Source organism: Peromyscus maniculatus, chromosome 20 (assembly GCF_049852395.1).
Source record: "Peromyscus maniculatus bairdii isolate BWxNUB_F1_BW_parent chromosome 20, HU_Pman_BW_mat_3.1, whole genome shotgun sequence".
Taxonomy (NCBI): Eukaryota; Metazoa; Chordata; class Mammalia; order Rodentia; family Cricetidae; genus Peromyscus; species Peromyscus maniculatus.
In genome coordinates, this window is record NC_134871.1 from 1,928,943 (window position 1) to 1,942,882 (window position 13,940).

At 48.9% G+C, this 13,940-nt stretch overlaps 1 protein-coding gene across 4 annotated transcripts; it reads right to left on the bottom strand.

Annotated features, from left to right (window-relative positions):
- Nucleotides 1-1,203: 1,203 nt before the first annotated feature.
- Nucleotides 1,204-6,161, bottom strand: Myc (MYC proto-oncogene, bHLH transcription factor). 4 transcript variants are annotated; one of them, XM_006989008.3, is made up of 3 exons: nt 5,646-6,161; nt 3,300-4,068; nt 1,204-2,254 (listed from the first exon to the last, which is right to left on the bottom strand). In XM_006989008.3, exons 2-3 carry the CDS (start codon nt 4,054-4,056, stop codon nt 1,695-1,697), a joined length of 1,317 nt encoding a protein of 438 aa, XP_006989070.1. In that variant the 5' UTR covers nt 4,057-4,068; nt 5,646-6,161; the 3' UTR covers nt 1,204-1,694. The 4 variants fall into 4 exon arrangements, with proteins under 4 accessions (XP_006989070.1, XP_006989069.1, XP_042120832.1 ...); XM_006989007.3 differs by having other exon boundaries at nt 3,300-4,071; nt 5,646-6,158; XM_042264898.2 differs by lacking the exon at nt 5,646-6,161 and adding an exon at nt 4,294-4,417.
- Nucleotides 6,162-13,940: the final 7,779 nt, after the last annotated feature.

Sequence of the window (13,940 nt, forward strand, 5' to 3'; positions counted from 1 at the left end):
TGTGTCATGAGTGTGTGAAAGTGCTTGGGAGGAAGGAGAGCTTGCAATTTCTAAAATAATGACTCACATGACAAAGCCTAAGTATGTTTTATTTTATGATCTGAACAGTAGCCTTTCCAAACTGGCTTCTTCCCAGGGGCAAGCAGGAATCTGATGTGTAAAAAAAAAAAAAAAATGGGTAAGACCGAGGTGAATGAGCTATGTGCTTCTCAGAGTAAAAGACTAAGCAACAGTCAACAACATAACCCCCACACCCCAAAATCCCCACAAAACCTCAGAAAACCCACCAGCAAAAAGAGGGGAACTGATGCCTGAGTAGGTCTGAATACTGAAACTTAAATGACTCCTGTTCTCATAGGTAGCAGGGTTAGTCTTACTGGATAAACTAAGTGTTAATTGATGCTGAATCCCTTGGGTGCACAGATGGGTCATTTCATGTCTGTTTTTATCTGTATAGTATGAGCAAATCCCAGTACCTCTTGGCACTGCCTTAGACTTCTCAGAACAGTGCATGGCCCAAGTGGAGTTCCTTCTCAGGCCCCTAACCAGCAGCTTTCCCCAGCTGAGGACACCCAGATGAGCCAAGGCATGGCAGCCTGCCTTCTGATTTTTGTTCTGGGTCATCACGAATTGAGTTCGACAACCTTCTCTGGACCTTTATACTTTGTTCTGGAAACCAGGCAGTGGTAGTATTCTTCCTCAGGTTCTTCGGAGGCTTAGGAGATAAGTGAGGCGAAGGGACTGCCGCAACCTGGGAGCCATAGGGGAAGAATAAGAGGGGGCTCCCTCCCTTCCCCCATCAGCTCCTCTGCAGGGCAGAGTCCCTGGCTTGAAGTGAACAGGGGGAATGTCTTCAGTTAACTGCAGGGGATTTTGCCATCCCTTCCCTCTCTGTATATTTAACTGTTATCTTTTAACCTCTTGCTTCTCTTTCTCCTGCATCTAACCTTCTCCCCCGCCTTTTGCCCTTTCCTAACTATCAACTCTGGTTCTTATCACCATTTGCAGGAAGTGTCTCCTAACCCCGAGAATTTAAAGGCCTCGAGGCCCCCAACCCCATTTTAACAATGAAACCCCCTTGCCTTTCTTACTCTTCCCAGCTTTGTCAACCCACCTTGTGAAAATGGTCGAATTCTGTCAATCTGTAGTTGAGGAAGAGAAAATGGAGAGGGAGAGGAAACAAAACACAACGTAGGAGTTGGCTCAGTTATATTTTTTCCAATTATTTTATTTTTTTCTAAAAACAATAGAAAAAAATCAACTTTAAAAATGAAAATGTATTTAAATAAAAAAAATTATGGTTTATAATACATGTCTTAAAATCTTGTATAACTGTTATAAACGTTTTATTAAAGTTATTTACATTTAAGGGTCCTATTTACATGGGAAAAGTGGGTAAACTTTAAGATTTTTTTTTCTTAAAAACAATTAAATACAAATCTGTTAAAGGAAAAGAAAAAAGATGGGAAGCATAAAAAAAAGTTCTTTTATGCCTAGAGTTTGAGGCAGTTAACATTATGGCTGAAGCTTACAGTCCCAAAGCCCCAGCCAAGGTTGTGAGGTTAGGCTTTGAGCATGCATTTCAAGTCCAGCGCATCAGTTCTAAGAGAAGGAACCGTTCTCCTTACTCTCCCTGAGTAAGGAGTGAGAATACACGAGCGATCCCAGCTCCTCCTCGCGCACGCGAGGTCAGTTCACGCACCAGAGTTTCGAAGCTGCTCGAGTTTGTGTTTCAACTGTTCTCGCCGCTTCCTCAGTAAGTCCTTTTCTGAGATGAGCTTGTGTTCCTCCGCTTGGATGGACAGGATGTAGGCGGTGGCTTTTTTGAGGATAACTACCTTGGGGGCCTTTTCATTGTTTTCCAACTCCGGGATCTGGTCACGCAGGGCAAAAAAGCTGCGCTTGAGCTCGTTTCTCCGCTGACGTTCCAAGACGTTGTGTGTCCGCCTCTTGTCGTTCTCCTCGGTGTCTGAGGACCTAGGGCTGGCACATTTGCGGTTGTTGCTGATCTGTTTCAGGACCCTGCCACTGTCCAACTTGGCCCTCTTGGCAGCTGGATAGTCCTTCCTCGTGGAGGGGGGCGCTGCATAATTGTGCTGATGAGTGGAGACATGGCACCTCTTGAGGACCAGTGGGCTGTGTGGAGGTTTGCTGTGGCCTCCTGATGGGGATGACCCTGATTCGGACCTCTTGGCAGGGGGCTGCCTCTTTTCCACAGACACCACATCAATTTCTTCATCTTCTTGTTCTTCCTCTGAAGGAAGGAAGTGGAAGAACACTGTTAGTAATGCCTCCTTAAACCCAGCCACTCTATAGGATTTCACCAATGCTATGCAAACACCAAATACTGATATGTCACAAAAGATGCTAAAGAAAATAAGAACCCAGATCTAGACACCATTACCCCTTCTCCCCAGAAAGGAAGGAGAACAGGGTTAGGGCACAGGTGAGAAAATTATCATGTACCAGGATATGGCATCCATGCCAATTCTTACCTAAGACTTAATGAGGCTTCAGACACACCCAAAGCAAAGCATATTCCCAAGCACCTCCTATTTTTAAGGGACTTTACCAAGAACCCTTCAGGTGTTGTGAGTGAGAGCTGCAAATCTCTTGGTATGACTTTAGCAACTCCCTATTTTACTGTCAGAGCAATAATAAAAAAAAGTCTTGTAGCTTTGCCAAACGTCCTGGTAGGGGTGTGGGAGGGGGGAGAAAAAAAAAAAAGAAATCCAAATCGGGCAGGATTGGCTTTGAAGTATTCAAAACAGGATGAGGAAAAAAAAAAAAAAAAAAAAAAAAAAAACCTGACCATCTCAACTCTTTAGGAACTTTCACCAGCGCCTGGCACTGAGGCTAAAGGGTGTCCAGCTTCAGCTGTGGCTTCTCTTGGGTCTTGTATAAACTTATCCATTAAAATTCAAATATTTTTCCGGAAGTCAAGAGAAGAAGCAGGTAATTCTCTTTTATCCTCATTCACACCCTTCCCAGGGTAATTAAAATGCTTAGGAGAGGTAAAAGGGAGTGGATTGAGTTGAAAGATAAGCCTGAAGATTTAAAAACCCAAATGAAATTCCTGAGGGGTGGGAAGGGCGAGGGGGGGGGGGAGGCTGACAACCAGGGCGGTCTGGGGGGAAGGGGAGGGAGGGAATCTCTGAAGCACAGGAATCCAGGGATGAAGAGCCCTTAGACAGAGAAGGGAAAGACGGGGTGAGCCCAGGGGTCAATTGAATTAATGCCAAGGAGCAGTGGAGAAGGAGGTCCATCCAACCTTCTCGGAAGGGGGCCCCCCCGCTTACCAGAGTCGCTGCTGGTGGTGGGCGGTGTCTCCTCATGCAGCACTAGGGGCTCCGGGCTAGCCTGTGGGGAGGACTCGGAGGACAGCAGCGAGTCCGAGGAAGGAGAGAAGGCTGTGGAGTCGGACGAGGTACAGGACTTGGGCGAGCTGCTGTCGTTGAGCGGGTAGGGGAAGACCACCGAAGGGTCAATGCACTCGGACGCTGCGGCGGTGAGGTCCTGCAGGTACAGGCTAGAGGTGGAGCAGCCGCTGTGCCCGCGGGCGGGGCTCGGGCTGGCGCTGTCTTTGCGCGCAGCCTGGTAGGAAGCCAGCTTCTCTGAGACCAGCTTGGCGGCGGCGGAGAAGCCGCTCCACATACAGTCCTGGATGATGATGTTCTTGATGAAGGTCTCGTCGTCAGGATCGCAGATGAAGCTCTGGTTCACCATGTCTCCTCCAAGCAGCTCGGTCACCATCTCCAGCTGATCGGCGGTGGAGAAGTTGCCGCCGCCACCGTCGTCGTCCTCCCTTGGGGAGAAGGACGCAGCGACCGCAACATAGGATGGAGAGCAGAGCCCCGAGCGGCGGCTGGGGGACAGGGGCGGGGTGGGCAGCAGCTCGAATTTCTTCCAGATATCCTCGCTGGGCGCGGGCGGCTGCAGCTCGCTCTGCTGTTGCTGGTGATAGAAATTCTCTTCCTCGTCGCAGATGAAATAGGGCTGCACCGAGTCGTAGTCGAGGTCATAGTTCCTGTTGGCGAAGCTCACGTTGAGGGGCATCGTGGCGGCTGTCTGCTAGAGGGGGTACAGTAGGGGGAAGCAAGGTTAGAGTTACCCAGCTCTGGTTGATGCAGAAACCCGGCGCAGCGCGTACCCCAATCTTGAACCACTCCCCTTCCAGTGTGCTGTCCTTCCAAGTGTGTGTGTGTGTGTGTGTGTGTGTGTGTGTGTGTGTATGCGTGTGTGTATGTGTGTTGGGGGGGAAGCGCTCTTTCACTCCCTACTATCTCGACGCACATCGGACTAGCAGCTGCTCCGAGTCCCCGCCTCCTTGGAGCAGGGACTTAGCCCTGCAGACGCCCAGGAATCGCCATAGGCCTTGGCCTCCTTCAGAGGCTGAGGGAGGCGACTGTAGGGAATACAGCCTGCCAAAAGCCAAGGCGCAAAGTTTTGCGCCACCTGAAGGAGAAAGGCGAGAGGCGCCGCGGTGGTGCTAGGCTCCCTCCCGCACCAGCTCTCTGCGCCGCCAACCCGGTCTGGGTCCCCACTTGCGCCGTCGCCGCGCTCCTACCCAGCCGGCGCCGCCGCCCCTCTCCGCCCTCCTCTTTCTCCACCCCCAGCGCGCCCCCCTTCCTTCCTCTGCCGGCTTTCCTTTCCGATTGCTGGCTTAGAGGGGCGAGCTCACCCTCCCGCTTTAACAAGCCTGGCCAAATAAAAGGGGAGGGGGTGTCAAATAATAACAGGGACACCTCCCTTCTACACTCTATACCGCGACGCCACTGCGCCAGAGACCCCGCAGCGATTCAGCACCCTGAGCGGGGCGTCTTCCCTCTCCCGCCGAGGGTAGCAGCTGTTACGGAACAGCCCCAGATCACGATTCACCGCAGTCTTCCTAGCAATTCAGGGGCGCGGGGATACCCGCGGATCCCAATCCGGAATGTGAGGATTCCCCCTGGTTTCCCCCAACGAATCGGTCACATCCTTGCCCCAGTTTTGCCTTCCGTCACTGCGCTAGCCCAGCACCAAGTCCTAATACCGTGGAGGTCAGGTTTAAATTTTACTATTATCACCATTTTTAAAGCCAAATGGCAACTTCTTAAAAGGAACAGGGGCAAGTTGGAATCGCCGCCGGGGATTGGCGGGCGGGACGAACATCTGAGTCGGTCTCCGGCTGTCAGAAATGGACTAAGCCGAAATTTAAATGCCTTCCCAGAGACTGGGAAAAGTCAGAGGCTGCCGAGCCTTCTCTATCCCACACGCAAAAGGTAAAGCCTTCTCCAAAGACCTCAGGATTCGAAGGACTTTCTGTCCAGGGAGAAGCGACCTCCGGGTCCAACCCCCCAAAGGACACAAATAGCAATTAATGTAGTAAAGCAAGAATGTCCAACAGGACAGGGTCAGCGTCAACCAAGAGTAACCTCTGGAACCCAATTTCAAAAGGCACCCCGGTTTTTCCTTTCCCCTTTCCTCTGTCATCTTGACAAGCCTCTCTACCCAGACTCGGATTCACCCCAGCTCCACCCCGGCCTACCCCAACTACTCTGCGAAAAGTGTCAAAAGCACAGGAATGGAAGAAAGACTACCCTGACCAGTCGCTGCATTCAAGACGCAGAGAAAATACATGAGAAGACCAGCAGATCTGTGCTTACCGGGTTTTCCACCGCCCAAAGGATATCCAGCCTTCAAAGAGCGCTAGGAGCTCCTTTCAGGGGAGCAGATCGCGGGCAGAGGCAGAGAACACTGTCCCCAAATAGACAAAAAATTTCTCCCCGGCGCCTGGGGAGTCCTATCCTCACTCGCAGATTGTAAGTTCCAGTGCAAAAGTGTCCGCCCGCTGCAATGGGCAAAGTTTCCCAGATGGGGCGAGGGTTGCGATCTCTGGTGCTAGGTCAGCTGGAGGGTTGGGGTGGGGGGCGGCAGGCCCGAAGGCAAAGCCCCTCTCACTCCCCAAGCTGCCTTCCCAGGACGCCCGGAGCGCGGCTCTGCACACTGTGCTCTTCCAACCCGCCCGCTCACTCCCTCTGTCTCTCGCTGGAATTACTACAGCGAGTCAGAAAAAACGCCCCGAAAAGCTTCTTTTATACTGCGACTCTCAGAATCCCTCCCACTCGGCTCTTTTTCCCGCCAAGCCTCGGTGAAGCCCAGCCCTTCTAGAAGCAGGAGGGGGGGAGCAGAGTGGGGCGCGGCGGCGGCCGAGAGCAGGGCAGCCCGGGGGTCCTCGGCCGCGTAGACCCCGGGATTATAAAGGGCTGGTGGGCGGGGATTTGCCAAAGAATCTCTCTCTCCCTCCCACCCCCGCTCTCTGCTTTGGGAACCCGAGAGGGGCGCTAGTGGGGAGCCAGGGAAAGAGGAGGAGCCTCAGCCCCGCAGCCCAGTACTCCAGTTCCTGGGGAGTAAACAGTAAAGCGCAGCATGAATTAACAGCGCGCCCGACCATTTTCTCTTGCTGGCGCGCCCGTCCTTTCCCTTTCCGTACTGTTCTTTGGGCGCAGCTATCGGGTGAACTATGTTTTTGTCCTGCGTGTTTCAGTCACCGCAGGTGGAACAGCTGCCTAGCTCCGCACAATACGTCTTGTACCCTGGGCCGCCTCACGCACGTCCCAGGCGGCCAGGCGCCTCTCTTAAGGTTGGGAAACCAGAATTTAGAAAAGGGAAGGAAGAAAGAATGGGTTATCTATGAGCCCCTGTTCAGTGTGTGCAGTGTTAGATGGGTTTCAATGACAGACAAGGTCTACAGAGGAAAACGATGCCCGGAATTATTAAAATTGCCCAGCAACGCACTGCCACGTATACTTGGAGAGCCACTTATAAATAAACACCCACTGCATCTTTTGGGGAGGGCATTATGCATTTTGGACGTACAGCTATGTTGACTTGGTCCATTCGTTCCATAATGGATCTCCCAATTTGCTGTTAAAAAGCACACGCACGCACACACACACACACACACACACACACACACACACACACTCACTTCAGCACCTCTGGCTCCGACTTCCAGCAGGCAGAGGGGTGGGAGGCGGCTGTTTCCCCATGACAATCTAACCATGTAGGTCTCCCTGCGCATTCCAGAGCTGGAGTACAGTAGGGGAGCGGTGGTGGGTGCTCTCCACCCGGATCCTCTAGGTCGAGTCTCTACCGGCCTGCACCCCATCCCACCCGCGCTCACTCAGAGTTCCTATTCCACAGCCAGCTTTCACAAGAGGCAAATCCTCTTTGCCCCTGTGGAGCCAAGTTGCACCAGACTCCGCGCTTAGAGGTTGGGGGAAATCAAGGCGCTAGACGCGAGAATACACAGTGGGTGGGTGGCTAGGAGGGACACCCGGACTTCCCAGAAAGGGGGAGGAGTAGAACTTGCCAAGTCGGATCTGGATCTGGGGAGCCTGCGAAGACCCTAATATAAAGGAAACCGTTAACCCCTTCCTCCCCGAACAAACCCAAGTCTTTCTTTTCTCTTTATTACTGGAATTGTAATTAGGCACTTAAAAAAAGAAAGCCGGCGCCGATCTGATCAAAGAAATGTTGCGTTTTTGAGTTTTTATTTATGTCTGTGTGTGGCTTTAGCTAATTAAAAGCTGACTTAATTTATACATTAATTTCCCAGTTTACTTTTCCCCTGAATACATTGCTGTGCATTACATACAATCCTCAAACATACACACTTGATATATATGCATATGCATATATATGATAACCTAGTCTATTAACCAATTTGAAACATGAGTCTTTTACTCTGCTCTAGGTTTACTATATAATGAAAAATTCCCTTGGGATTTTCTTATCCCACAGCATCAAAACCCGAAGTAATCTCATTCATGACTCTTCACTCCAAGGCATTTTAAGAAACCTCCCACTGATATCCCCTTAAAAAAGAAGAAGAAAAAAACTACTGTATAGAGTGTATAGTGTGCACATTGTTCAAGGTAGTCATTATCCATTGAGTTTGCAACTCAGGGTTCAGCTGTTAAATGATAGTATCTTCCTCCAGATCGAGCTCATTGCACAATTCGGCTTTAAGGATTGCAAAATGACTACAGCCTCTAGGATTTTGCCTCAAACGCCAAGAGCCGCCAATCCCTAGGCTGCATTTAGCTGCAAAGACTCTTTCCCTGTCCTCTCCCCCGGGCTGCACGGGCTTTCTGGTTTGCGAAAGTAAAGTAAGTGTGCCCTCTACTGGCCACTGAGATCCGGGCTTTGGGAAGCCAAGGAGGGCGGAGGGCGGGTGGGGGCAGGGCTTTTGCCCGCGGGGTTTCCAGGCTAGGCGCTCCGCTGTCTCAGATAAGTTTCCAGGGCACCTTTTAACGACTCTTTGAGACTGCAAAAGAGCCAAAGGAAGAGAAATTACTAAGGAAAAAGTGGTTCAGAGGTAGCTACTCAATTGCATTGAGGTGTCGAAAACGAACCCATCATTACTACAGTCACCCAAGGGAAAGCCCTAGTTGTGAATGGGAAAAGTGAATAATTCACAGGTAAACATGTGAAAAAAAAATCCTAACAGAACCAAAAAGCACTAGTACAACCTTTAGACCCTGTGTCTCACATCTTTGTCATATTCTAAACTGCTAGTGTCAAAGCAGGACACTATATTTTATTGTGCAAGGGAAGGCAGAGTGCAAGGCGAGTTTATCAGCTCCTCGTTTCATTATCATCATTATTTTTTTGTTTCTTTTTGAGACAGGGTCTCACTACCTTTGCTAGCCGGAAACTCACCCAGTTTTTCTCCTTCTTCTTCCTCTTCCTCCTCCTTCTTCACACAAGTCCTCAGTATTGCAGGATATGATACATTTTTTTTTCTCTTGGAGCTGAGGATCGAACCCAGGGCCTTGCGCTTGCTAGGCAAGCACTCCACCACTGAGCAAAATTCCCAACCCTCAGGATATATTCCACCGCACCGGGATTTTTATGCCATGATGAGTGAGGATGGAATCCAGGTGGGGCATATTATGTACGCTCTCTAGCAACTGAACTAAATCTTGAGCCCCCACACCCTGCTTTTATGTTCTTTGTGAGCTGATCCTCAGCTCCGTGCTTATTACTTGTAATAAATGGGGTGGGTGACCAATGGCCTGACGTTTTGTTAGTGCAGAAGAAGACTGAGAATCCTCTGCCAAATTTTGTTTTGTTTTGTTTGTATTTTTATTTTCCCAGACAGTTTCTCTATGTAACAGCACTGGCTATCCTGGAACTCACTCTGTAGACCAGGCCAGCCTTGAACTCACAGAGATCCTTCTGCCTCTCTCTGCCTTCAAGTGCTAGGATTAAAGGCATGCACCACCACGCCCAGTGACTGCCAAAGTATTTTAGAGGATCAATTTATTAAAAGGTTGAAATTTTAGCCAGGTATGGGGATGAGTGCCTCTAATCCCAATTCTGGGAGGCAGAGGCAAGAGGATCTCTGAGGTCTAGGTTAGTCTGTTGTATGGAAGGAAGTTCTGGGCCAGGTAAGGTGTGGTGGTCCATGTCTTTCATCCCAGTGCTTGAGAGGCAGGGGCATGCAGATCAATAAATGGGACCTCAGGAAACACAAAAGCTTCTGGATGGCAAAGGATGGCATCATTAGGACAAAGTAGCAGTCTACAGAATGGAAAAAGATTTTTTACCAACTACGCATCTGATCAAGAGCTACTATCAGCCGGGCGTTGGTGGCGCACGCCTTTAATCCCAGCACTCGGGAGGCAGAGCCAGGCGGATCTCTGTGAGTTCGAGGCCAGCCTGGGCTACCAAGTGAGCTCCAGGAAAGGCGCAAAGCTACACAGAGAAACCCTGTCTCAAAAAACCAAAAAAAAAAAAAAAAAAAAAAAAAAAGAGCTACTATCTAGGGGTTGGGGATTTAGCTCAGTGGTAGAGCACTTGCCTAGCAAGCACAAAGCCCTGGGTTCGGTCCTCAGCTCTGGGGAAAAAAAAAAAAGAGCTACTATCTAAAATGTAAGGAACTGAAAAACTAGATATAAAGAAAACAAATTACTCATTTAAAAAATGGGGTATAAGTTGGGCATGGTGGTGTACACATTTAATCCCCGCACTTGGGAGGCAGAGGAGGGTGGATTTCTTAGTTCAAGAAATAAGACAGAGCTACATAGTGAGATTCTGTCAAGAAAGAGAAGGAGGAGAGGAAGAAGAAGAAGGGTATTATGCAAAGAAATTGTGTACAACCTTCAGTGGTTGTGAATGTCTTAGCATCACACAGAAAATCCCCCCCCCCCCCCCCCCAGTTTTTAGAGACAAGGTTTCTCCATGTAACAGCCTTGGCTGTCCTGGAACTCACTCTGTAGACCAGGCTGACCTCAAACTCACAGAGATCCACCTACTTCTGCCTCTCAGAGTACTGGGATTAAAGGCATGTACCACCACTTCCTGGCCACGCAGAAAATTCTTAATGGCTTCCGATCAACAGACAAGGTCCTCAGCGTAAGTGACAGGGGTGGCCTTCTCCTGGAGGAAGACTCTTGGGCACGTTTCCTAGGGTTTGACATCTTTTGCATTATTCTGTCAGAAGCCACCCTCTTCTTCTCCCCAAACACAAGATACTACCAACAAATACAAGAGTGAGTATAGCTGACCCTCAGAAGGTACTTTTTAAAAATGAATAATTATGGCCTATTTTAAGGTCTTACTCCCAAATCATGCCATTGTAGTGTAGGTGTGTGAACCCAGATAGCAGAATAGCCTGTGGTTTGGGGACTTACCCAAACTATATCTGAGCCTGGTGACATCAGCTGTGGTGTCACTTTCAAGTAACAGGAAGGTAGGGGCCACCCCCATTTTACATATTAGGAAACAAATAGGTACCCTATTCATTGTAAAATAAGTTTTGAAAAATAAAAAAAGAGAGAGAGAGAGAGAGACAAAAAACCCACAAGTTTCTAATCTTGGCAACGAGGTGTGGTTGTTGGAATTTCTTGTTGTTGAGAATGTAGTCTGGGATGGTTTCTAACTAAAAGATCATCCTGCTTCAGGCTCCTTACTGTTGGAATTAGAGTTTCGTGTGTGGTGTGTGTGTGTGTGTGTGTGTGTGTGTGTGTGTGTGTGTGTGTGTGTTGTTGTTGTTGTTGAGAATAGAACCCAGGACCTTTCAAATACTAGACAAGTGCTTTATCAGCGAGCTATATCCTTAGCCTGTGGTGTTTTGATATAAGGGCCTCACTAAGCAGCTCAATCTGGTTTTGAACTTGCCAGCCTCTTGCCTCAGGCTCTGGAGTGCTGGGAAGACAGACATGCATCACTCTATATGCCTATGAAAGGAAGCAATTGCTGGTTCTGCTGTGAAGTTTCATTTTGGAAGATAGTGGAAGATGGTACAATGGTTTGTCCCTCTGGAACATTGTGACTCTAAGGTTCTCTTATGAGAGATGCTGCTGGGTGTGAGTTGAGTGTCAAAAATAGGCAGGCCTCCAGAAGACCCTGCTATTGTCCCTGGAGGTGAGACTTCCGGTAGGCAGCTCCATACCTTTACCCTGTGGCAGAGAGTACACGCCCTCCTACAGTGAAACACTCTGAGAATCACAGTGCCTGTCCCACACTGTCTCACACTAGCAGCCCTGGAAGGAAGGAGGACCTTCAGAGAGAAGGAGCAGTTCTTGGGAGGGGGAGGAAGGTGTGCTGGGTATTGACACGGGGACTCCTACATGGTTAGCACACATTCTATCACTGAGCTGTATACCCCCAACTAGAATGAACTAGTTAACTCAACTTTTCTCTCTCTCTCTCTCTCTCTCTCTCTCTCTCTCTCTCTCTCTCTCTCTCTCTCTCTCTTTTTTTTTTGCAAAGACACAGGAGAAGAGTTCCAAATAAATGGCTCGAATAAATTACCAGGAGCTGTCTCATTGTGATGGTTAATTTTTTGTTGTTGTTGTTGTTGGATTTTTTTTTCTTTTTTCTTTTTTCTTTTTTTTTTTTTTTTTTTTTGATAGGTTTCTCTGTGTTGTAGTCCTGGCCATCCTGGAATTTGCTCTGTAGACCAGGCTGGCCTCGAACTCAGAGATCTGCTGCCTTTGCTTCCTGAGTGCCTGGATTGAAGGCGTGTGCCACCACTGCCTGGCGTGATGATTCATTTTGATTCTCAGTTTGATGGGACTTGGAATCACTTAGGAGACACACATCTGTTTTATCTGTGTGTATATTACTGGAGAGGTTTGAATCGGGAAGGAAGACATTCCTTAATGTGGTCAGTGTCAACCAATGGACTAGATCGAGTTGCAATGTGGGTAATAAGGTCGAAACCAGAAAAAGAGCTAGACTTCAGTATTCTCTCCCTCTCTATCTCTATCTCTGTCTCTCTTTCCCTCTCTTTCCTTCCTGACTTTGGCTACAGTGTAACCAGGCTTTTGCAGGCTCCAGATGCCAAAGCCTCCAGCTGCTCTTCTCACTGTGACTTCTACCATGACACTTTCCCCTCAAACTGTGAGCCAAAGTAAACTCTTCCCTCAAGTTCCTCTTGCCACAGCAAGTCTGCCACCCTTTCAAAAGCCACCCCCCCACCCCCCACCCCCCGCTGAGCTCACCCTCTATGTCTGAGAACAGTTACTAACATCCAAAGAAACTGGACCTAGGTGATCCAAAACCCAGCTCCAACAGTGGGAGAGAAGCAGCAGGCCCTAAGGCCGCGCTGGGTTTTCCAAATGGCTGCAGTTCCCGTGAGTCCTGTCAGGGAGTGACGAGAGCAGTGAGAGAGAATGATAAATATCTATCTGCAGCAGAGAGATCATTTTGAAAGAAGGGCTGTTAGATTAAAAAGCAAGCTAGCCACGGAATGCTAAAGGAAACGAAGGTCTCACAAGCATGTTAATAATGTCAGGCACACTGCCGCCTCAAGGAACATAGTCATGCCCCCCTACAAACAAGAAAGTGAGATAAATAAAATTTAGCACCCCTAATCCGTAGGCATAGAGACAGAGCAGGCAGTGAATACAATCTCTGTGCATTTAAAAACGCACAGTCTTTTGTTGTAGTTGTTGTTAATGCGGTCCCTCCCCATACTGCATAACTTAAAGGAGCTGACAAGGGGAAAAAATGAATAGTTATTTTAAACACAATACCCAAGGGCCTACATTTCCTGTGCCGCATCAAATACATTTTGATTGTTTTCTTACCCACTGGCTTTTAGACCTTGGATCCTGGCATAAGGTCTCAGGCAGGACCCGGGGACACCCTAGGCATACCCCAGTTTGGCATTTTCTCTTTCTTAGTCCTCTGCTGCAGTCCTGTTTTTCTTTGTAGCTGCCAGCATAGACAAATGGCGCTTTTGTTTAACAGTGCTTCAAAGGCTTCGTTTATTGTTCTGCAAATGCCAAACCCAAGTCAATCTCACACTTTTGGTCACTGGCCCCCGTCTTTGTTATGGTCCTTTTGGGCAGCATCTGTCTCTACGATGGACCCTTGCTGAGTAGGGGGTAAAGGTGCCTGAGGAGGAGACACGTGAAGGGACATTTTTGCTTCTTAAACTTTGATTTCCACTTAGAAGCCTGTGCCTCTTATTGGCCAACCCAGACCCCAAACTATGGGTTAGGACTCCACTTCTGCAGGCAGACTTTCTCGGGCAGCTCAGCCTTGCTCGCCCTTCGCTTCACATTGCCTGTTTCCTTCATGACTCCTGTACCTGGATTTCATTATTGAGTGAGCCTTCCTGAGATGCTCAGAGACTGCCTTCACCACCACCAATGGCCTTGTGACCATCCCCCCTTTGACTTTGCTGCCTGCTATTATGCTTCTGGAAATAATCAAGCTTTCTGATGCTAGATGTCAGTGACTCTCAATCAGAGGTCATTTCACTTCCACGTGACATTTGGCAGTGTGTGGAGACATTTGGGGTTTGTTATAAGTGGTGGGGTTTGAGGCTTGCTACTGGCATTTAGTGAGTCGAGGTCAGGGATGCTGCCAATACCCTTAGGGTGTTGGGCCCTGGATGCCAACGTGCGGAGGTTGAGAACACTTGGGTGACTCTACAT